Genomic DNA, 24,991 nt, shown 5'->3' with positions numbered 1-24,991 from the left:
AGTTATGGGGTTTGATTTTACTCTGCGCCCCTCCTACCGTCTCACTGTGGCTTCTCCTCTGTCCTTGGACGTGGGGTATCCGCCTTGGTGAAGTCCAGGGTCTTCCTGTCAATGATTGTCCAGCAGCCAGTTGTGATTCTGGTGCTCTCGCAAGAGGGAGTGACAGCACGTCCTTCTACTCCGCCATCTTGGTTCTCCCATCCTCATCAGTGTCTTATAATTTTCTGCATACAGGTCTTTTGTCTCCTTAGATAGGTTTATTCCTAGATATTTTATTCTTTTTGTTGCAATGGTAAATGGGAGTGTTTTCTTAATTTCACTTTCAGATTTTTCATCATTAGTGTATAGGAATGCAAGAGATTTCTGTGCATTAATTTTATATCCTGCTACTTTACCAAATTCATTGATTAGCTCTAGTAGTTTTCTGGTAGCATCTTCAGGATTCGCTATGTATAATATCTTGTCATCTGCAAACAGAGACAGCTTTACTTCTTTTTTTCTGATTTGGATTCCTTTTATTTCTTTTTGTTCTCTGATGGCTGTGGCTAACACTTCCAAAACTATGTTGAATAATAGTGGTGAGAGTGGGCAACCTTGTCTTGTTCCTGATCTTAGTGGAAATGGTTTCAGTTTTTCACCATTGAGGACGATGTTGGCTGTGGGTTTGTCATATATGGCCTTTATTATGTTGAGGAAAGTTCCCTCTATGCCTACTTTCTGCAGGGCTTTTATCATAAATGGGTGTTGAATTTTGTTGAACTCTTTCTCTGCATCTATTGAGATAATCATATGGTTTTTCTCCTTCAATTTGTTAATATGGTGTATCACGTTGATTGATTTGCGTATATTGAAGAATCCTTGCATTCCTGGGATAAACCCCACTTGATCATGTTGTATAATCCTTTTAATGTGCTGTTGGTTTCTGTTTGCTAGTATTTTGTTGAGGATTTTTGCATCTATGTTCATCAGTGATATTGGCCTGTAGTTTTCTTTCTTTGTGACCTTTTTGTCTGGTTTTGGTATAAAGGTGATGGTAACCTCGTAGAATGAGTTTGGGAGTGTTCCTCCCTCTGCTATATTTTGGAAGAGCTTGAGAAGGATGAGTGTTACCTCTTCTCTAAATGTTTGACAGAGTTCGCCTGTGAAGCCATCTGGTCCTGGGCTTTTGTTTGTTGGAAGATTTTTAATCACAGTTTCTATTTCAGTGCTTGTGATTGGTCTGTTCATATTTTCTATTTCTTCTTGGTTCAGTCTCGGCAGTTTGTGCATTTCTAAGAATTTGTCCGTTTCTTCCAGGTTGTCCATTTTATTGGCATATAGTTGCTTGTAGTAATCTCTCATGATCCTTTGTATTTCTGCAGTGTCCGTTGTTACTTCTCCTTTTTCATTGCTAATTCTGTTGATTTGAGTCCTCTCCCTTTTTTTCTTGATGAGTCTGGCTAATGGTTTATCAATTTCGTTTATCTTCTCAAAGAACCAGCTTTTAGTTTTATTGATCTTCGCTATCGTTTCCTTCATTTCTTTTTCATTTATTTCTGATCTGATCTTTATGATTTCCTTCCTTCTGCTAACTTTGGGGGTTTTTGTTCTTCTTTCTCTAATTACTTTAGGTGTAAGGTTAGGTTGTTTATTTGAGATGTTTCTTGTTTCTAGAGGTAGGATTGTATTGCTATAAACTTCCCTCTTAGAACTGCTTTTGCTGCATCTCATAGGTTTTGGGTCATTGTGTTTTCATTGTCATTTGTTTCTAGGTATTTTTTGATTTCCTCTTTGATTTCTTCAGTGGTCTCTTGGTTATTAAGTAGTGTATTGTTTAGCCTCTATGTGTTTGTATCTTTTACAGATTTTTTCCTATAATTGATATCTAGTCTCATAGCATTGTGGTTGGAAAAGATACTTGATACGATTTCAGTTTTCTTAAATTTACCAAGGCTTGATTTGTGACCCAAGATATGATGTATCCTGGAGAATGTTTCATGAGCACTTGAGAAGAAAGTGTATTCTGTTGTTTTTGGATGGAATGTCCTATAAATATCAATTAAGTCCATCTTGTTTAATGTATTATTTAAAGCTTGTGTTTCCTTATTCATTTTCATTTTGGATGATCTGTCCATTGGTGAAAGTGGGGTGTTAAAGTCCCCTACTATGATTGTGTTACTGTCGATTTCCCCTTTTATGGCTGTTAGTATTTGCCTTATGTATTGAGGTGCTCCTATGTTGGGTGCATAAATATTTACAATTGTTATATCTTCTTCTTGGATTGATCCCTTGATCATTATGTAGTGTCCTTCTTTGTCTCTTGTAACAATCTTTGTTTTAAAGTCTATTTTGTCTGATATGAGAATTGCTACTCCAGCTTTCTTTTGATTTCCATATGCATGGAATATCTTTTTCCATCCCCTAAATTTCAGTCTGTATGTGTCCCTAGGTCTGAAGTGGGTCTCTTGTAGACAGCATATATACGGGTCTTGTTTTTGTATCCATTCAGCCAGTCTATGTCTTTTTGTTGAAGCATTTAAGCCATTTACATAAGGTAATTATCAATATGTACATTCCTATTACCATTTTCTTAATTGTTTTGGGTTTGTTATTGTAGGTGTTTTCCTTCTCTTGTGTTTCTTGCCTAGAGAAGTTCCTTTAGCATTTGTTGTAAAGCTGGTTTGGTGGTGCTGAATTCTCTTAGCTTTTGCTTGTCTGTAAAGTTTTGTTTTTTTTTTTGAGAGGTAGAAATGGAACTTTTATGTATTTATTTATTTATTTTTTAACATCTTTATTGGAGTATAATTGCTTTACAATGGTGTGTTAGTTTCTGCTTTATAACAAAGTGAATCAGTTATACATATACATATGTTCCCATATCTCTTCCCTCTTGCGTCTCCCTCCCTCCCACCCTCCCTATCCCACCCCTCTAGGTGGTCACAAAGCACCGAGCTGATCTCCCTGTGCTATGTGGCTGCTTCCCACTAGCTATCTATTTTACGTTTGGTAGTGTATATATGTCCATGCCACTCTCTCACGTTGTCCATCTTACCCTTCCCCCTCCCCATATCCTCAAGTCCATTCTCTAGTAGGTCTGTGTCTTTATTCCCATCTTGCCCCTAGGTTCTTCATGACCTTTTTTTTTTTTTTCTTAGATTCCATATATATGTGTTGGCATACGGTAGTTGTTTTTCTCTTTCTGACTTACTTCACTCTGTATGACAGACTCTAGGTCCATCTACCTCACTACAAATAACTCAATTTCGTTTCTTTTTATGGCTGAGTAATATTCCATTGTATATATGTGCCACATCTTTTTTATCCATTCATCTCCATCAAATCTGAATGAGATCCTTGCTGGGTAGAGTAATCTTGGTTGTAGGTTTTTCTCCTTCATCACTTTAAATATGTCCTGCCACTCCCTTCTGCGTTGCGGAGTTTCTGCTGAAAGATCAGCTGTTAACCTTATGGGGATTCCCTTGTGTGTTATTTGTTGTTTTTCCCTTGCTGCTTTTAATATTTTTTCTTTGTATTTAATTTTTGATAATTTGATTAATATGTGTCTTGGAGTGTTTCTCCTTGTATTTATCCTGTATGGGACTCTCTGTGCTTCCTGGACTTGATTAACTATTTCCTTTCCCATATTAGGGAAGTTTTCAACTATAATCTCTTCAAATATTTTCTCTGTCCCTTTGTTTTTCTCTTCTTCTTCTGAGACCACTATAATTCGAATGTTGGTGGGTTTAATGTTGTCCCTGAGTTCTCTGACACTGTCCTCAATTCTTTTCATTCTTTTTTCTTTATTCTGCTCTGCAGTAGTTATTTCCACTATTTTATCTTCCAGGTCACTTATCCATCCTTCTGCCTCAGTTATTCTGCTATTGATCCCTTCTAGAGAATTTTTAATTTCATTTATTGTGTTGTTCATCACTGTTTGTTTGCTCTTTAGTTCTTCTAGGTCCTTGTTAAACGTTTCTTGTATTTTCTCCATTCTATTTCCTAGATTTTGGATCATCTTTACTATCATTATTCTGAATTCTTTTTCAGGTAGACTGCCTATTTCCTCTTCATTTGTTAGGTCTGGTGGGTTTTTGCCTTGCTCCCTCATCTGCTGTGTGTTTCTCTGTCTTCTCATTTTGTTTAACTTACTGTTTTTGGGGTCTCCTTTTCGCAGGCTGCATGTTGGTAGTTCCTATTGTTTTTGGTGTCTGTCCCCAGTGGCTCAGGTTGGTTCAATGGGTTGTGTAGGCTTCCTGGTGGAGGGGACTAGTTCCTGTGTTCTGGTGGATGAGGCTGGATCTTGTGTTTCTGGTGGGCAGGTCCACTTCTGGTGGTGTGTTTTGGGGTGTCTGTGGCCTTATTATGATTTTAGGCAGCCTCTCTGCTAATGGATGAGGTTGTGTTCCTTTCTTGCCAGTTGTTTGACATAGGGTGTCCAGCACTGTAACTTGCTCGTCGTTGAGTGGAGCTGGGTCTTGGTGTTGAGATGGAGATCTCTGGGAGATTTTTGCCATTTGATAGTACATGGAGCTGGGAGGTCTCTTGTAGACCAGTGTCCTGAACTTGGCTCTCCCACCTCAGAGACACAGCCCTGATGTCTGGCTGGAACACCAAGAGCCTGTCATCCACATGGCTCAGAATAAAAGGGAGAAAAGAAAGAAAGAAAGAAGAAGATAAAATAAAATAAAATAAAGTTATTAAAATAAAAACTAATTATTAAAATAAATTTGTTTTAAGTATTAAAAAAAAAGAAAGAAGAGAGCAACCAAACCAAAAAACAAATCCACCAATAATAAGTGCTAAAAACTATACTAAAAAAAAAAAAAAAACGGGCAGACAGAACCCCAGGACAAATGGTAAAAGCAAAGCTATACAGACAAAATCACCCACAGAAGCATACACATACACACTCACAGAAAGAGAAAAAGGGGAAAATATATGTATATCATTGTTCCCAAAGTCCACCTCCTCAATTTGGGATGATTCGTTATCTATTCAGGTATTCCACAGATGCAGGGTACATCAAGTTGATTGTGGAGATTTAATCCGCTGCTCCTGAGGCTGCTGGGAGAGATTTCCCTTTCTCTTCTTTGTTCGTTCAGCTCCTGGGGTTCAGCTTTGGATTTGGCCCCACCTCTGCGTGTAGGTCACCTGAGGGTGTCTGTTCTTCGCTCAGACAAGACGGGGTTAAAGAAGCAGCTAATTCGGGGGCTCTGGCTCACTCAGGCCTGGGGGAGGGAGGGGTACGGAGTGCGGGGCGAGCCTGTGGCGGCAGAGGCCGGCGTGACGTTGCAGCAGCCCGAGGCGCGCCGTGCGTTCTCCCGGGGAAGTTGTCCCTGGATCACGGGACCTTGGCAGTGGCGGCTGCACAGGTTCCCAGGAGGGGAGGTGTGGATAGTGACCTGTGCTCGCACACAGGCTTCTTGGTGGCGGCAGCAGCAGCCTTAGTGTCTCATGCCCGTCTCTGGGGTCTGCGCTGATAGCCGCGGCTTGTGTCCTTCTCTGGAGCTCCTTTAAGCGGCGCTCTTAATCCCCTCTCCTCGTGCACCAGGAAACAAAGAAGCAAGAAAAAGTCTCTTGCCTCTTCGGCAGGTCCAGACTTTTCCCCGGACTCCCTCCCAGCTAGCTGTGGCGCACTAGCCCCCTTCAGGCTGTGTTCACGCAGCCAACCCCAGTCCCCTCTCTCTTCAGGATCCCACCGAAGCCCGAGCCTCAGCTCCCAGGCCCCGCCCACCCTGGCGGGTGAGCAGACAAGCCTCTCGGGCTGGTGAGTGCAGGTCGGCACCCATCCTCCATGCGGGAATCTCTCTCCTTTGCCCTCCGCACCCCTGTTGCTGCGCTCTCCTCCGTGACTCCAAAGCTCCCCCCTCTGCCACCCGCAGTCTCCTCCAGCAAAAGGGCTTCCTAGTGTGTGGAAACCTTTCCTTCTTCACAGCTCCCTCTCACTGGTGCAGGTCCTGTCCCTATTCTTTTGTCTCTGCTTTTTCTTTTTTCTTTTGCCCTACCCAGGTACGTGGGGAGTTTCTTGCCTTTTGGGAGGTCTGAGGTCTCTGCCAGCGTTCAGTAGGTGTTCTGTAGGAGTTGTTCCACATGTAGATGTATTTCTGATGTATTTGTGGGGAGGAAGGTGATCTCCACGCCTTACTCTTCCGCCATCTTGAAGCTCCCCCGAGATAATATTTTTTAATCTCTAAATATATCTGTTCACCTCTCAAAATCATTTATTTCTTAGTCTAAGAATCTTTCTGAGTTTCAGCTTTTTTCTCTTCTATTGTGTTGGTACACATCTCACTCTCTCCCTCTCCCTTTCCTTCTTTCTCTCTCACATTATCCCTCACTTTTTCTCTCTCTTTATTCCCTTCTTGAAGCTAATTAGAGTCATTGCAAATTTTTTTCCACACACTTTAAGTACCAAAATAGCTGAGATTAACCAATGACACGGAATAACTGAAGTTATCCAATCCACTGACGTTCAATAATTCTCCTTGATTACTAAGTTTTCCTCCCAGATTTCTCTTTTTTTTTTAATATTGATTTATTTGGTTGTGCTGGGTCTTAGTTGCAGCAAGCAGGCTCCTTAGTTGCAGCTTGAGGGCTCCTTAATTGCAGCTTGCCAGCTCCTTAGTTGCAGCACGTGGGCTCCTTAGTTGTGGCAGGTGGGCTCCTTAGTTGTGGCTCATGGCCACCTTAGTTGTGGCACGTGAACCCCTAGTTGTGGCAGGCACGTGGGATCCAGCACCCTGACCAGGAATCGAACCTGGGCCCTCTGCATTGGGAGCGTGGAGTCTTAACCACTGCACCACCAGGGAAGTCCCTCCTCCCAGATTTCTTATTAATACATCTTTGGACTTACACACAGGCTCTGAATATTCAGAGGAATATCATTATGGATACTTCTGTGTATCATTTCCTGTCTCTTTTCCTTGGTTATCTAGTTGTTTTACTCTTTGTTTAAGTCTCCATATTGAAGGTGACTGTGAGAAGGGAGAGGAGCAACAGATCTAGTCTGGTTTCATTACAGCTTCTACTGGAATAGTGAATTCACTTTAGGGGTCAGCTGGAGAATGAACAGGGATGATGGAAGGAGATCAAGTTTCAAGAGATGGAAGGAGGTACAATATGGAGTTAAAACCTCAGGTATAAAATGAAATTGAGGTTATTTTCAGTACTTCCATTATTTATGGTATCTCCTATTAGTGCAGATCTACATGAATGGTCTTCTGGGAGAGTTTGTGACCTACATGGACCTTTGGACATCACAGGGATCTGGTCATCACAGGCATCTGAAATGCCCAGCTGTGGTGCATTTATAACACTTAGTCCTCACCAGGCCATCATCAGGGGGTGCAGGCACTTCAGAGGTTCTGTTTCAGAAAGAAATAGAGAAACTGATGTGGATCCAGTAGCAAGGAGGAGGATGAAGCAAAAAGAAGGCAGAAGACTGAGAGAGACAAGAGAATTTAGAAGATTTCTACAATTTAACTCAATTGGATTAATCTCTGTTGCAAGCCGATTATTAGCAAGGCACTATGAGGAGCAAAAAGAGCATTGTCCATCTTGCTTAAGAAAAGGGAAATGGGAATAAAGTTAATATAGAAAAGAGAGGAAACAGGTAGGCCTATAGAAATACTTCTAAGTAAATTCGTAAGACATTGGGATAGCTTGCTAAGTTGTAACAGAGTTACCAGCAGAGGCCTCCAGGGACTCACACTAACAATTAGTTTTCCTTCCTTAAAAGTCATTTACATCTGTCCTCAAAATATCTTTCCGTCCATGGATCCATATGATTTCGTCTACACAACTTTGTTAAGTATTACATGGCAAAATTTTATTTCCTATTATCTCCCAATATTATTCCTAAATTCCTCAAAGTTCATGTAGATGTGTTAGTGAAAATCACTGAGTTCCAAAGTTACATGTCACATTTTAAAACCTTTAAAAATGCCATGGGGCTTCCCTGGTGGCGCAGTGGTTGAGAATCTGCCTGCCAATGCAGAGGACACGGGTTCGAGCCCTGGTCTGGGAAGATCCCACATGCCGCGGAGCAACTAGGCCCGTGAGCCACAACTACTGAGCCTGCGCGTCTGGAGCCTGTGCTCCGCAACAAGAGAGGCCGCGATACTGAGAGGCCCGCGCACCACGATGAAGAGTGGCCCCCACTTGCCACAACTGGAGAAAGCCCTCGCACAGAAATGAAGACCCAACACAACCATAAATAAATAAAAATAAATAAATTTTTTTAAAATGCCATAATTCCAGGGCATTATGAATAATATGTGCAGGGAAAACAATTATTCTTTTCCGATCATTTAAGGATTTGGTAAGAGCCTGGCCTGTCTTTATAATGATGCGGTTAGTGTCATAGGATGCAGGGTCAGAGAGGCCTGGAGAACAAGGGCTCTGGTCTTACAAGGTCTTTCTAATTTCTCTCCTTTTTGCTCCTAGTGAAAGGACCCACTGTAGTTTCCTCTCTTTCTGACATTCCTGCTGTGCGACAACTATTTGGTTCTCTTCCTGTGCACTTACCAAAATCTTCTAAACAGCCCTTCAATTGTGCATTCTCTCTGATCTCTGGTTGTGGACGACTGGGGTCTCACTAACAAGGATCTCTGTAGATCCTGGTTGCCCTTCTATTTTAACAGGGCTAATTCAGGGCTCATCCCTCATTGATTTCTGGGGCTTGTCATCATGTCTGTTTTTTTTTTTTTAATAAATTTATTTATTTATTTATTTATTTATTTATTTATTTATTTATTTATTTTTGGTTGTGTTGGGTCTTCGTTTCTGTGCGAGGGCTTTCTCTAGTTGCGGCAAGCAGGGGCCACTCTTCATCACGGTGCGCGGGCCTCTCACTATCGCGTCCTCTCTTGTTGCAGAGCACAGGCTCCAGACGCGCAGGCTCAGTAGTTGTGGCTCACGGGCCTAGTTGCTCCACGGCATGTGGGATCTTCCCAGACCAGAGCTTGAACCCGTGTCCCCTGCATTGGCAGGCAGATTCTCAACCACTGCGCCACCAGGGAAGCCCCATGTCTGTATTTTTAAATGATGAATGGCCCTATATTACATTTTTAAATCTGATTTCTAAGTTCTCTTAGTTTTCCTATTTAGTAAAAAGTTATGTTGTCTCACTCTTAGTTAACAAAGAGAAATTGATTAGCCACTTTAGGGTGAACTACCCATTCTCTGAGCTGGAATCAGGTGGGTGGATGCCTTTGCCTTCTTCCTGCAGGTTGCCTGTTGATCTACTCCTATTTGATTAGGAGAATTTTCAGAGTTGGAAGAGGGAATACAAGCCTTATATGTACTAAGAGCAGGCTTTTAGTTCCCGGCCTTGAGAAGCAAGGGCAATCTTCACTCAATCCTCAAATAAGCCACAATTAGTTTACACTTTTTATTGTATGTATTTGATTTCAAAATTATTGCATATTGGCCATTATGGAATTTGGTACCTACAATCTATTCTCACATTGTCAAATTGAGAGCAGGAATTTCTATCTTCCCTAATAAAGATTGAAGAGGAACTGCTTTATATCCACTAACAATTAAATTTACTAAAAGAACATCTTTTTATGGCTACTTTCTGCCTCTTAAAGTCTTTTCAAAATTTAGATGTAATTTCAGCTTTATACCTAATTTGAAACATTTTGGGCTTAACTCAGTTTCTCACTTAGAGTGATCATTTTTTCTTTTACCAAAGATGCCTTTTTCCAAGAACAGCCTTTTTTAATCTGTCAGTCATTAGCAAATATTTTTTTTGCATCTGATATTTTTTCTTCTTGTGCACATTTTTTCCTGAGTACTTTATTATTTCATTATCCTTCAGATCCCCCAATATTTTATTGAAGCCCTATTAGAGCTCTTAACCATATCATATTATATTTAATTTGTAAAACATCCCTGCCCTCAACTGTACTGCATGCTCTGCCAGAACTTAACAGTATTTGAGAAATGCATTTTTAATATGCAGATTCAGTTTTTAAAAGGCTTTAGGAATTTGAGGATTACAGACATTTAAAAACATGAATGTCCTAATTAATATTTTTCATTTAATCAGTGACCTACAAAAAGGAACAGTAGATTAAAATTTTTTGAGCACTTTTCCTATTGTAGATATTGTTCTGTGTGGTTTACATGTATATTTTTATATAAATATATCTTTTGATTGAGTGAATAATTTCCTCCTAATCTTCACAACAACTACACAGACAAATATAGTTTTCTTCATTTTACAGATGACAAAACGGGTTTTTAGGAGTTGATTTTTAAGGTTTTATCATGGACAACATTAAATAATGTAGAAAATTGGAGCTCAGATGGTCATTTACTCCACTATTCCTTCAACATACATATTCAATATATTGAACAACTACTATGTCTTAGGCAGTGTGCCAGGAGATAGGGATGTAAAATCTCTACAGTTAAGGAGCTCAGGAACAAGTGCAACTTCAAATAGGCTGACATGGGAAGAGTTACTGAAGACTTCACTATGGTTGCAAGACTTGAGATTGGTCTTGTAGAAACAAGAGTTTGCGAAATGGAGAAAATATATAAAGACTGAATTCCAGAAAGAAGACTAGCTGGGACTTGGAAGTTTAGGAAACTACAGTGTATTTGGGAAACAAAAGTTGTAGCTGGGGTATAGGGTGTCTGTTGGAGAGTAGGGGAAGATAAAGAGTATTTATCAACACTTAATAGCAATATAATACAGAGGTTAGAAAGAGGGGAGTGGAAAGTGACTTCATGGTTTTTGATTTAGGTTACTAAGGGTTCAATTAATACCGTTAACTAAGGAGGAGATTAATACAAAGAGCCATCCATGCTCCTCGGTACACTGATAACTCTGCAGACTGCTATCTGTCCTTAGTCTTTTACTAGACCAAATCTAAACCAGACTTGACACACTGAAGCTTTTATAGAAATATTCTCTAAAACCTACAGAGCAGGAAATTACACCCCTTAGCTAGTCATATTATTGTTTAAAAGCACTTTTGGGACAGGAAGTTCCTCTAGCTACCATATCTGCATGCCCTAACCTTGAAAGAAATGGGAAACCACTGGCCACCATAGAGGGATTCCCCAGGATGAACTTCTTTAAGTGCCTTGAAGCTCCATTTTAGTGCTTTTTTTCCTTCCATCACCTCCTCCCACTTCTACTCCCAATTAAAAATATTAATATTCTCTCTGGGTAAGATCTGGTTACTCATATGGCCAGAGGCACTGCCTCCGTGGTGATTTAGAATGTCATTTTCTGAACTTACGTCATAAATATGCTATTTAATTACTCATCTTATTGCACTCTCCTCACCACCCCAACTCAGTTCTCTATGCTCGTAGGTCATTTTAGTCTCCTTTTAATTCTGAAAGCAAGATTGCAGCATAGGTCTGGAGAAGAGCAACAAGGAGGCTTCTCAGCTACTTTAGGCATTGTAGGTCTTAGGCTACCGAATAGCCCAGGAAAAAAAGCTTACCAAGTGGTCCCCCTCAAACATGACAGCTAGGGTACCTCAACACATGGTTGGGAGCCAAAGCCCCAGCCAGTAACAAACTGTTTGCCTGGACTTCTTTAAGACATCTTGGAGGTAGCTATAGTCTCAAGAGGTTATTGGCAGTGGAATTGGGTGCTCAACCATCACTCAATCACTCTGCACAGGAGACACTTTTTTTTTTTAAATTATTTGCTTTATTTATTTATTTATAAATTTTATTTATTTATTTATTTATTTATTTATTTATGGCTGTGTTGGGTCTTCATTTCTGTGCGAGGGCTTTCTGTAGTTGCGGCAAGTGGGAGCCACTCTTCATCACGGTGCGCGGGCCTCTCACTGTCGCGGCCTCTCTTGTTGCGAAGCACAGGCTCCAGACGCGCAGGCTCAGCAAATGTGGCTCACAGGCCTAGTCGCTCCGCGGCATGTGGGATCTTCCCAGATCAGGGCTCGAACCCGTGTCCCCTGCATTGGCAGGCAAATTCTCAACCACTGTGCCACCAGGGAAGCCCCAGAAGACACTTTTGAGGAAACAAACAGTTCTGCGAGATGAAAGAGTGCTTTCATGTTCAGTCTAAAGAAGAGAAGTCTATGGGACTTCAGTGACTTTAAATCTCTAAATCACAAGTTTTTTCACCCTTTGTGAGTTCCAGCTGCCTTTTAGAAGTTGATTAAACGGTGGACTTTCCAAGAAAATAGTTCTCACACACACAACATTTCCTATAACCTTTCAGAGATGCATGAGTGGACATTCTGAAACATATCTATTGATTCCCTTGGGTCCATGAACCCAAGTATGAATATATCTACCATAAGGTTTTTCACCCAGAAAAATGATGCTTTTCTGCTTTAAGGTCATGAAATGAGTTTTTTTTTTTTTGTAAGTGAATGGTGTTTGTTTTTTTAATTTATTTGTTTTATTTATTTTATTTTTGGCTGCACTGGGTCTTTTTTGCTGCGCACGGGCTTTTCTCTAGCTGCGGCAAGTGGGGGCTACTCCTCATTGCGGTGCGTGGGCTTCTCATTGCGGTGGCCTCTCTTGTTGTGGAGCACGGGCTCTAGGAGCACAGGCTTCAGTAGTTGTGGCGCACGGGCTCAGTAGTTGTGGCTTGTGGGCTCCAGAGCGCAGGCTCAGTAGTTGTGGTGCATGGGCTTAGTTGCTCCGCGGCATGTGGGATCTCCCCGGACCAGGGCTCAATCCCGTGTCCCCTGTATTGGCAGGTGGATTCTTAACCACTGCACCACAAGGGAAGCCCATGAAATGAGTATTTAATCCAAAAAGTAAAGAATTAGAGTATACAGAAGAGGAACCAGATTTCAAGCTGGTAAGATTTGAAATTACTAGAAGCCCGTTTTATTTAAAGCAGACCTGTAAGAGGATATTCAAGCCTCACAGAGGCTGAAACTTTCTAAGAGAAGAACTTACATGATTTTAAACAAGTCTGGTGAGTTCCCTTACAACATGAGTGAACTAACCTCATCCCTAAAACAAACGTACTCTACAAAATAAATAAGCAATACGATGCTAAGTATATTTTCTTTCCTGTGGTCATAGCATTCTAGGAAGGCAACAGAAACATAGTGGCTAACTGTTGAATTATTCAAAAGTGTCCTGGCCCCTTTGGTAAATATGACAGGAGTCAGAGTCTTACTTTATAATGAGACATTTTCCCACCAGTCTAGTCTACAGTAGCACACTTTGTTCATTGGTGCTCCTGTGGTCATGTAATGTAGACTTCTCTCAACTCACCAGCACTGTTATTTGAGAATTCAGTATATGTGTATCAGCAGAATTCTTCCCTCTCAGGATCTGCCAGACATCATTGTGACTCACAGTTTCTTTTTTTATACCCAAAGCTCTATCATATTTCTTTGTTTACAATTTTATTTCCATGTATGTGATAATATTACTAATAATTGGGACTTTGATGGGTCCAGTAAATAACACTACTCCTCCCTTCACTTCTTAATCAACTGAGAAATAAGGTAGAGTCTGCAAATGGAGGGTAAAATATCAACTTTATTAATACCAATGCAGAAATTTGAGCAATTGGACTTCCTAATGCCAAAACACAGAGTTAAACAGACTTATTTCCCTGTAGCTGGCAGCTATAGGAACATTGCCTCCCCAAACAGGGGTAGGGCCTGCCCTTAAGAATGCCACTCACCCCCAAGGGGAAGACTGGAGGAAAGAGACAGACACATGTGGTCGGTTTTCCTTCTAAAATCAGGTAACCACGCCATCTCCCAGGAGATGGTGTGAATGAAGGAGAAGGGAAGGGTCAGGAGTATGGTGCTACAGTTCCTTTCACATGGAAGGAAACATCAGGAATATAGAAGAAGTTATTCCCCACCCTACCCACCTCTAACCATATCTAACATTATGTTCTCTTGCCCCATTAAGTCTTTGGTTAACCAGGGGTGTGGTGTATCAAGACAGTCCTACTTCCGCCTTCATGTGGCTGCTCCTACAATACAAATCATTGCTCTGTTGAAAGGCTCTTGGAGCTTTTCAGCCGTTCTATTTTGCTTGCAGACGGTTCTAAAATGGATCAGAACAGTAAGTTAATTAAATCAAATCTGAAGTCAGTCTAGAGCACAGCTGAAAATTCATTCCCTATTCTTTTCTCCTTACCAAACTGTGTTCAGCTACACCGTCCAACATAACAGAGTTTCTTCAATGAGATTATATCACATCATTAAATTACAATAATAAATTTCAGGTTCAAATGTGATGGTGGGTGTAAACTATTTTATAAACTATTGTTAATTTAAATGAGAGTACAGACCCTCCAGTCTTTAAATAAGAAACCCAAGGAGTCATGAGTGGTTATTTATTTTATCTCTATGCACTTGGCAAAAGAAAATCCCATGATCCTCTTCTGGTTTAACAAAGAAATCTCACAAGTATATGTACCTTTTAGAAATCAGAGAGATATCAATCTAAATATTACCATAGCCATAATTAAGACCACCAATAAAAATTACATTTTAGATGTTCGAGGTTAGCTTTACAGCACATAGCAACAATTTCTGATGTCCAGTCTTAGAAGATTCTTTGTCAGAAATAATATTTGCAAGTACTTGTTTTATGTTACAGAATAATATGAGCTTATTTGAAGCTAAAGGAGAATGAATGTCTTCTTATTTTCCTGCTGGTATTTCTTTAACTAACAGTTATAAGGGAATGTGATTTCAAATAAAGGTGCTAGAATTCAGTTAGTTATCACAGACAAAATTAAAAATCCTAAGAAAGTAAAAACATACACTATAAAAAAGTGAGGACAAAATAAGTTTATTAACAAATGGAATGTGTGAAATGTAAAGTTTCGCACATATTCTATAAAATGCAGTACACACATAACTTAGTAATATTTAAATAAACATTCATCACCTATGGTATAGATGACAAAGAACTAACAAGGTCATCAGACAAAACTTCTCTCCCAGAGTGACCCACCAGTTCAGACCATCCTCCGTGGAAAAATTCTTCAAACACCATGAGAGTTTCTCTGTTATTTGCCACAGTGATTCAGTGACAAACATCATTACCAGCCAAGCAACAAAATGAGGTAATATGTGATTTTCAGGATGTTGTACCACTTATTTACACAAATGTTTGATTGGTTAACCCCTGATGGTAGTTAACAAGGCACTTGATGCCAAGTATCACCGAATATTCTTTCTGGCACAATGAACCACAAATAAGCATTTATACTGCTGTATAATACACTACTTTCCTAGTGATTCCATAGGTTGAACTTCAGTTTCTTCTTGGTCAAGTCCCAGCTGTCTAAGCTGTCCCAGCTCATTTATTTCTGTTGCCCAGACTCTGACCTCAGCTTCAACATATGCACTGGGCCCAGGATTCAAAACAGTTCTCTCTGTCCCTCCCTTTTCTCGTTCTGGGCCCCCAAGAGGAGAACTTCCAGGGGATCATTCCAAAGTAGAGATGATGGGAATGGCCTACTGCCCAAACACTGCCTAGACGTATCAGGAAACACCTAGAGGGAATGCAGAGCTGAAAAGAGTGAGAGTAATGGCATAGGTATCTCCTAAAATTAAGAAAGGCAACATAAGAGATTTAAAGACATGGAGAACAGAAGGGAGTTCAGCCAAAGGTAGCTCAATGACAGATACCCACCACCAGAGATGAGAAAGGGAGAGGAAGAAGAAAAGAGTGAGAAATGGAAGTTAGTGGGGAAACCGGGGAAAAAACAACAGAGGGGGAAAATTGAGAGTGTGTAGAAAAGGGAGTGGAAGAGAAAATGAAGAAGAGTGGTTGGCAGAACTGAAAGTTAAGAAGGAATATACTGTCTATAAGCATCTGAAAGTGGAAGGGATCTATCAAATATATACTAACTCCCAAATAAGATGAAAAGTAGGAGAGATTTAATATGAACATAATGACTTCCTAAAAGTTAAACAATGAGAAAAGAGCATGAGAATTCTGAATGCTTGTTCTTTGATTATAGAAAAAGGAAAAGATTTACTCCTATTAGTAAAGGGGCAGATTGAAGTTGTCTGAAGGTCTATCCAGAAAGATTGAATTTGTGCCCTGCTAATAACTTCCCTTTTCTCACAGGGATGGTTGGATCCTTTTCACCCAATGATGCACAGATGTAGAGCCCTAAATTCCAACCCCAGCAGGAAAACTATCTCCTGTTAGGAAGCCTGCAAGTGCTCACAACCAGGCCCCATCTCCAGTATGCACAGCGTGGGTGGTTAATGCAGCAGCAGCAACCAATGGGAGAGTGAGTCTGGAAAGAGGTAGGATGACTGGGAAGAGTTAAGCATGACGGTTTCCAGAGATATGAAAATCATTCTCACATAAGGGACAATCCTTAGGGTTAGCATGTTTTTATTTTCTCTAAAAACTCAACCCACTCATTGTTTTAAATAGGTACAGTAAGACTGAGCATTTTTTTCTTCTAGAAAAATACACATTCAAATATCTTTCAAGTACATCCTCAATATGATCTTCTATAAACTAATAGCTACCATACCCTCCCCTCAAACACTCCATTCCTCTGTTTGGCATGGGTTCTGAAAAACTATCTTGTTTATTCACTTCTGAATACATTTTGACTAAAGGCTAATCCTTCATCATAGAGGATCCTGGAGTGGGTACTTTATTTGACTTGAGGCCTGATTAAACTAGAATAAAATATAACCACCACTTCCTTAATTTTTGATACTGTGATTCCATGGATGCAGCCTATAGTGACCCTGGCATTTTCACTGCCCCATAACGTTGCCAATTAAATAATGTTTACTTAATACAAAACATTTACCACCACTCATCCTTATATTATATTTATTATATTATATTATATTATATTATATTATATTATATTATATTATATCCATCTATGTTAGCTGGGTTTCTGTCCCCAAGTGAGTACCTTGCATTACCCTACAGCTGTCTCTCTTGTGCTTTTCCTGTCCTTCCTCCTCAAACAGGTCCAAGCCATAGGACCTAAGGAATGGCAGCATGGTGACAGAGTTTCTCCTCGTGGGCTTTGAGCAGAGCTCCCCTTCCACTCGGGCATTGCTCTTTGCCCTCTTCCTAGCCCTCTACAGCCTTGCCATGGCCATGAATGGCCGCATCATCTTCATCACCTGGACAGACCCCAGGCTCAACAGCCCTATGTACTTCTTCCTTGGCCACCTGTCCTTCCTGGATGTCTGCTTCATCACCACCACCATCCCACAGATGCTGATCCACCTGATGGTGAAGAACCATATTGTCTCCTTTGTCTCTTGCGTGACCCAGATGTACTTGGTCTTCTGTGTGGGTGTGGCTCAGTGCATCCTCTTGGCTTTCATGGCCTATGACCGTTATGTTGCTATCTGCCACCCACTTAGCTATGCCCAGATCATGAGCCAGCAGGTCTGTGTGAGGCTGATGAGTACTGCCTGGTTCTTCGGGCTGATCAACGGCATCTTTCTTGAGAATATGTCATTCCGGAATCCCTTCTGCAGAGACAACCACATAGAAAACTTCTTCTGTGAGGCCCCCATAGTGATCACCCTCTCTTGTGGAGACCCCCAGTTTAGTCTGAGAGTCATCTTTGCCGATGCCATCGTGGTGCTGCTCAGCCCCATGGTGCTCATTGTCATCTCTTATGCCCACATCCTGGCCTCCATGCTGGGCAGAGCCTCCTGCTCTGGTCTGGGGAAGACCTTCTCTACTTGTGCCTCCCATCTGACTGTGGTCATTTTTCTCTACACCTCAGCCATATTCTCTTACATGAACCCCTGCAGCATACACGGTCCTGACAAAGACAAGCCTTTCTCTCTCCTCTACACCCTCATCGCCCCCATATGCAACCCCATCATCTACAGTTTTCAAAATAAAGAAATGAAAGGGGCCGTGGTGGGGGCCCTTGGGAGGAGCAGCCTTTCCCAGGCAAAGTCTGTCTAGTGGGAAGACTCCTGGAGGGGAAGCTCCCTCCTCCAGCCCTGACAGTTGGGTAACTCTCCAGTGCTGAAAGGCTCCAGGAAAGAGCATTCATAGCTTCCTTTGTACTAGCATCAGACCTGGAAGATCCTATTGATGTATAATGCTCATCTGTCTGATGTAACTTTAAGCACTGTTTTCTCTTGGAAACACAGAATTTGAGACTTTCCTGAGTGATTTTCTTCTAAGTTACCACAACAGGATCTATAAACACATAAGTGCACTTCTGTTTCATTTTCTTTCTGTAGCACTTTTATATGTTCTTCCCAGCCTGAGTTCTGCATATATGTTTAGGAGTAAACTTTTTTCTCTTTCAACTTATTTTAATCTGTTTTTCTTTGTCACACTCCACTCTCACTTCCTGAATCTGCCCTCATCCACCCTGCTCTTATATGAGAAACAGTAGAGGAAGAAGTAAGAAAAAGGGAATTAGGGAGCAGTGTTGACATTAAGAAAAGTCAGTTAGAGAAAAGAAGAAAAAGAAAAACTAAGGATCAGCAGCCTGAGCTTCATCTTGTTTGCCTCCACTAGGCCACGAGGGAGAATTTGTGGTGGCATTAAATAATCAACACTGCATTCAATGTATGTTTATGCTTGTGTGTGTTGGGGGAGGGCAAGGGGGAGAGGCCAGGTGTCAAACCCCTTCTTCCTAAGTCTTCTAGTTTCCTTAAATACATGACTATTTGATATTTCCCTTCAGATCCAAGTAATAAGTACCTCTACCAAGCTTCTCAGACTACCAGTTTCCTTCCCTGTTACCCATACTCCTAGTTAACTCCCCTCTCCCTACGGCCTGTTTTTCTCAACCATCTTTCATTTCATTCCAATTCAGTCCTATTCCACCTTACCTCCTCATCATAAATGGGTCCACTTAATTCCCTGTACTTTAAGGAACACCTCTCCACACTACCTCCACCACTGCAGAAGGCTTTCTATTTGCAATGCTTCCTCTCTGGCTTAGCTTCTCTTCTTAACAAAACCCAGTGTCCCTTGATAGGGCATTATATTCCCAGCTGTTCTCTGTTTTGAAAATTACATCTTTCTCATGCTCCTTTCATAATAGATAGGAAAGGAAAGGGCATAGGCCTGTGCTTTGTTTTCTGGTGCTACTTCCATAAGATGAACACACCTCACTTGGGATGCCCTCAAATAGATGTACTGCCCTTTCCACATCCTGCACATCACATACTAACTACCCTGCAGTGAATTGAAGCAGTAGCTTCACTCCACAAAGCTCTACTCTTTTCAGTCCAAACTGGTGAATCTCTAGATAGTAGAGGACATGTGAGAAGCACTTCTCAGACAGCAAGGAGTAAGAAATGAGACACCACTGTAATCAAGAAGAAACAATAAGCACAGAACCTAAACATTTACATTATGAAAGAAAGACTACACCAAGGCAAAGTTAAGCAGGCAAGAAAGACTTTATTTAAGGCTACTGCAAGAGGTAGGAGACTGAATTCAACTCTGCTGAAACAAGTGGCTGGAGAATTTTTAAGAGCTGCAGTAGGGAGATCTTAGGCCACCTGTGGGTGGTAATTGTTCTTACCCAAAGGAAAGGTAAGTTTACATGCTGTAGTTTACAATTTGGAGCAAGACACCCACTAAAGTTGGGCTCCGACCCTCCCACAGAGACTAGGAAATAGGGGTGCTATCTTCCTTGAGGATTACACTTCAAAGGGATGGCTCTTGAGAAAGACATTCCCTGGGTCTTAAAACTGGCAAGAGGCTTTTAGGGAGATTTCTATACATTTCAAAAGGGCAGAGAAAGAATTTGTAATTGCAAGTTTCTAAAGTTAATGCGCTGAGAAAAAAGAGATCAGGAGACAATAGTCAAGAAGAAACTTGCCCTAAATGTAGTCAAGGGAAAGGGAAATGTTAAGGCTTTCCTGGTCACCATGGAGAACAAAGAAGTGCTTATTCTTGCCTCAGGATCTCAGCTCCTTCTCCAAGTTTGAAAATTCCTGTCTCAAGGAGCCTTTAAGAGTAAAAAGAAAAAGTGAAGGAAAGAAAAAAAAGAAGAAAGGAAAAAAGCGAAAAGAGAGGAAAGGGTGCTTTTTACAAAGTTTTCTGAGAAATAATATAACATTTCCCAGCACTGTTTATGCTGATGATATAAACAAAACACAGTTCCAGCTTTTAAGCTCTAACAGGGCAGATAAGAACAAATAATGGTAATACAATGGGCAAACTTAATAACAAGCCTATACAAAGTACACTGGGATGACAGATAATAACAGAGTACAATGTACAAAGTACATTGGGATGACAGATAATAACAGCGTTCACAACTATTAAGCACTTAGGTTCTAACAACGTTACATCTAAACCTCACAAAACCCTTGAAGTAATACTACTGCCTCCATTTTGAGAAGCAAAACTGAGGCTCAAGGAGGTTAAGTAATTTGCTCAAAATCACAGCGCATTTCAAATGGCATAGCCGCAATACTAACTGGGCACCGCTTCCTGAGCCTGCACTCCTTAAGAGGTAATAGAATAACTATCCTGAAGAATGGGCAGGCTTTATACTGAGGTGATATTAGATCTAAGCCTTAAAGAATAAGTAGTGAATTAAAAGGTAGAAAATGGGGCAGGGTGCGGCGTTGGCAGGGACTAGTGATTCCAGGCAAGAGGAACTGCGTGATTCGTCATAAAAATGTTGCGTTCAACGTGGATGGAGAAGGGCAAGTTTGGCCAGGAATGTTGGAAAACCAGGCTGAGTGACCTAGAACTGTCTTCTCAAGGCCACGCACTTTCTGGTTCAAGGTCCGGCTCCCAGGAGTCACGGGCGCCAGACGGGAACCGACGCATGGTGGGGCTGTAGCGCTAAAGATACACCGCCCTGGCCGTGTATCCCTTGCAGCCTCTGCCTTGGTCCCTGGGGGCACAAGAAGAGCCCACAGGGACAGCGAAAACGCCTGTAAATGCATTAACTAGAAGCCATCCTGAAATGCGCGTCATCTCACGATGTAAAGTCACTGGTCACCAGACCGCGCGACCAGGCTGTAGGGTTACCACAGCCCGGCCGAAGGGCCGAAAATGTGGGAAGAAAACCCAGAAATTCTACCGAGAGTCCCGACTCAGCCCGAACTCAGCTGTGGTCCGGCCCTGCGCTCCTCCCATCTAAATCCGGCGCCACGTTAACCAGCCCGGTTTGGCGCCGCACCACTAAACAACCCAAGAGGCCTCGGGGCCCTGACCTGATTGCAGCTGGCACAGGAGGTGGGCGTGGTCCGCCCCAAGAACCTGCGGCCAATCAGCCTTCCCCAGCCTCTCGGATCGCCTCTATGGCAACCAATGAGCGCCTTCTCCTTGGCTACCCTTCCCGGGCAGGAGAGCCCTAACCAGACCAGTCTGGGAGACACCAGCTATTCTGGGAGACTCTGCAGACATCCGCCCCAGCTGGTGATGCGGGCCTCGGGCTTGGGATGTCCTCCCAGCCGAGTGCAGTTGTTGAAATGCCGCGCCCCTTTGGCGGACGGTGGGGTGGGATGGGATGGGATGGGGGCGGAGCAGGGCTGGGGGCAGGACTGAGCGAAGATCTTTGCCCGTCACGTGCAGTCACACTAGCTCCCAGCCTTGTCCGCGGATCTGTATCCTAGTTCTTTCCAGGTGATAACCCCCCTTTCAGCGAATTGCGTAATATTGGGCTCCTCTTCCCTCTTTAGACAAAGGCAGTGTCCTCTGAGCTTCCTTGCCTCCCTTTCCAGTTACCGACTCCAGGAAGCCTTCCTTGATCCCTTGCCCCTTCTGGGTTCACTGGACTTTCTTTAACCCTTCATCACCTGTGCGTTTTCCTAACACCGTACTGTTACTTACTTTTCTGTCTTCCCCACTAGTCTGTGGTTCGAGTCCTTAGCACATTGCCTGACTATAGGTGGTGCTATAGCGCTGTTTCTTCAATGAAATCTTAAGCAGAATCCTGTTGTATTAACCAAATAAAAGCAAAGCTGTTCTGATAGGAGTGGAGAGGGAGTGTCCAGAGTCCTGGACCTCCAAGGAAGCCCCTGAGGCACCATAATTAGTGACTTCAGCTGAAGTAATCAGTTTAATATATATAGCTTACCGAGGACACGAAAATTAAACATATCTAGAGCCTCTAGGAACACCCTTAAAAATCTCATTTTGGGGTTTCAAATCTGATTACACGTGCTTATTTTTATTTTCCAGTCTAACGACCTAGATAGCTGTTTCTTTCTTCTGTTTAATTCCTTATCCTCTTCACCCAGCTCTGGGCTTTGAGGCTAACCTGTATGGACCACATCAACAGATTCCCTTACTTCCCTGGCTTTCTATTAGGTTCAGCCAGTGAGTAGCATAGGCAGAATGTCAGAGGGAAGTAGGAGTGTGAGGTTGGGTATTTAATCCTCTGTTTCCCTATGAGGGTTGTGGACTCACTTGAGTCCCCTTGCTAAGATCTCACTCCTGCCATGTGACCCCCTCTACCTAGCTCTCTGTTTCTAAGTTTGAACCACCATCTCCCATTACCTCTTCAGGCTCAGCCCCTCTAATACTAGATTCTGGGAACTGCCCACTGCCCTTGTGATTTCCCTACACCATGCCCACATCTTTGCAAATAAATCTTTATTAAACTTCCTTAAATTATTGTGATTTGAATGTGCCATCTGTTTCCTGGGTATGCCCTTATACAAGACCATTCTCTTTTACTGAGGTAATGGAAACAGTTATCTCACATGCAAACATTTGAAGGCTACATGATGTATTAGAAAGAGTATGCGCTTTGAAGTTGGAGAAACCTGAGTCTCCTGTCATTCAATCATTCATTCATTTGGCAGATACTGCAGAGTCCTATCAGTTGTGGTAGAGATTTTAGAGAGTATCTGCTATGCACACAGCCCATTCCCTAAGAACCCTCTTCTCCTCCCATAAGGGTGAACCTGGCAATCAAGTTAGTAAGTGCCATGGGACGCCACCCTCCACCATCAGCACAATCAGTGCAGCAAAGCTAGATGGATTAAGTCCTCTTTCACAGGAGTTTGGAATTGGTATGCAGTGGGTATAATCAGTTCAGGGCTGGAACAGGCAGACACCCAACCTATGGAGCAATTGTCTTCTGCCATGTACCTGAAGAAACAAAGAAAGTTAGCAGGGAGAATAGGTTGAAGTCAGAGGAGAGGGAAGCAGAGATAAAACACCATGTCTCTAAAGAAAGAGCCCAAGATAATGACTGCCCTGGTTTTAGTCAGCCTTGGAGGCCCACCTGCATTCTTGCTCTTGGGTTTTGTGAGATAACCTTGCATGCTTATAATAAGCTCCTTTTCTCCCCCCCTCAAAACTAATACAGATGGGTTCCTGTTTCTTGCAACCAGAAAAGTCTTAGCTGAGGCAGTATCTACCGCAATGTGATTATAAGGACTAAATGAGATAAAGTATTTCAAACATCTAAATCAGTGCCTCCAAAAATGTTACTTTCTCCCTTCCAGCTGTAAATGGCACCCATGTGCTCTGAGCATCAGACTTCTCTGTTCTTTGTACTTATTTGGAGTGACAAGCCCATTTTGCTGTCAGTATTTTTGCAAGATTTTCTTCATTCCTGCTTTTCCTTTTCCAGTTGCCATTCTGTTCATGGTCCAAGTGCTGATATATTTGTGTTTGTGTTTTGCTATGTTTTGTTTTGAAGTTTTTGTTCCTCAATGGATGGAATTAATCATAATCCTCAGTTCACGAGACACCATCATTGGTCCCTGCAAGGAAAGGCTCTCTTGTTTTATGTCTTTATTTATTGCTTTATTCTATCTTTATATCCTGTATCTTCACTCCCTCCACCCCCCAAAATAGGCAGTTTTCTAGTGTGTATATTTCTGTTTAAATGTGTCTTCAGAAAATAGTTATCATTTTGTAGGCATTTATTTTTAAATGTACTCCAAAGCTACTGTTACATGTCTCATTCTGTGTCTTACTTTTTTCACTGAGCACTGTTTTTCATCTCCATCCACATTGCCAGATGCTAATATTTAATCTGTTGCTTCACTTTGTTGCCTGCTGTTCCATGGTGTGCACTCTTCACTCACAGTGTTGCATCTGTCCACTCCTCCATTGATGAACACCCACATTGCCCCCAACTCCATACCACTACAAGTAACCCTGCAAAGAACATCCTCCTAGTAGTCCCCTGCTGGACTTGTAAAGAATTTGTTTTATATTTCTTAGGGGAGGAATTCGTGGGCTATAGGGTATGAATCTATTTAATGTATCCAAGTTTTGCCAGATTGCTTTCCAGAAGTGGTGAAACTAGTCTTGCAGCAGTGCAAGTTTCTACATTTCCACATTGCTGACAACATTAGTAATTGTCTAGATTTCTAATTTTTGCTGTTTTTATAGACATAAACTGATCTCATTGTTGGTTTAATTTGCATTTGAGTAATAATGGTTTTGATCAAATTTCCATATCCATATTAGTTTTTCTATTCTGTACATTGCCTATTGATATTATTTGTACCCTTTTTTTCTATTGGGTTGCTGTCTTTTTCCTGCTCATTTGCAGGAGTTCCATGTATATTTTAGAATGATATTACATCCTTGTCAGTTTTAGACAAATATTTTCTTCATTCTGCCATCTGCCTATTAACTTCCATGGTGCTGTTTATAGAACATAAATCTTTAATTGTTTTCTAATCGAATTCCTCAGTTTTTGCCATATGGTTTACGCTTTTTAAAGTGTTGAAATATGTGGACTACTCTCTTAGTTATGCCTACTCTCAGCCTGGCATCTCTAAATCTGAGTTCACTGGAGTGGTCCCTGTAGTCATTGCATCTACTCCTCTTCATTGGACTCCAAAGTATCTGCACTGACTGAGTTTCATTCTTAAGAGGATCACATCTTCCTTGAGCCTTTTCCTCCATAGAATCTCAGGCTATGAAACTCATATCTTTTATCTATTTGAAGTCAATTTTCCCATAATCCTGGACACACATCTCACCTTATCTCCTTGGCTATCAGGGAGAACCAAATCACCATAGTTACTGTCTTTCAAGATTTTCCTCACTCCCATTCCACTAGTCAATTCCATCTTTGTTGGTCAAAATTAGACCCAGAGTTGCAATC

At 41.6% G+C, this 24,991-nt stretch overlaps 1 protein-coding gene and 1 long non-coding RNA gene across 2 annotated transcripts in view; one reads left to right on the top strand and one right to left on the bottom strand.

The window, feature by feature from the left end:
- Positions 1 to 24,991, bottom strand: part of LOC309609347 — a 165,311-nt gene that overhangs the window by 6,663 nt on the left and 133,657 nt on the right. The gene's annotated exons all lie outside the window — the stretch shown is intronic.
- LOC309609341 (olfactory receptor 10AD1-like) lies at positions 15,335 to 18,058 on the top strand. Its single transcript, XM_082350652.1, has one exon. It carries the CDS (start codon positions 16,957 to 16,959, stop codon positions 17,887 to 17,889), a length of 933 nt encoding a protein of 310 aa, XP_082206778.1. The 5' UTR covers positions 15,335 to 16,956; the 3' UTR covers positions 17,890 to 18,058.

This window comes from Balaenoptera borealis (genome assembly GCF_965194805.1).
Source record: "Balaenoptera borealis genome assembly, chromosome: 13".
NCBI lineage: Eukaryota > Metazoa > Chordata > Mammalia > Artiodactyla > Balaenopteridae > Balaenoptera > Balaenoptera borealis.
The sequence above is the reverse complement of the archived record's forward strand: the minus strand, read 5'-3'. Positions and strand labels throughout refer to the sequence as shown.

Excerpts from the sequence above, each read along its gene's own strand:
- LOC309609341 (XM_082350652.1), top strand. The coding sequence starts at position 16,957 with ATGGTGACAGAGTTTCTCCTCGTGGGCTTTGAGCAGAGCTCCCCTTCC.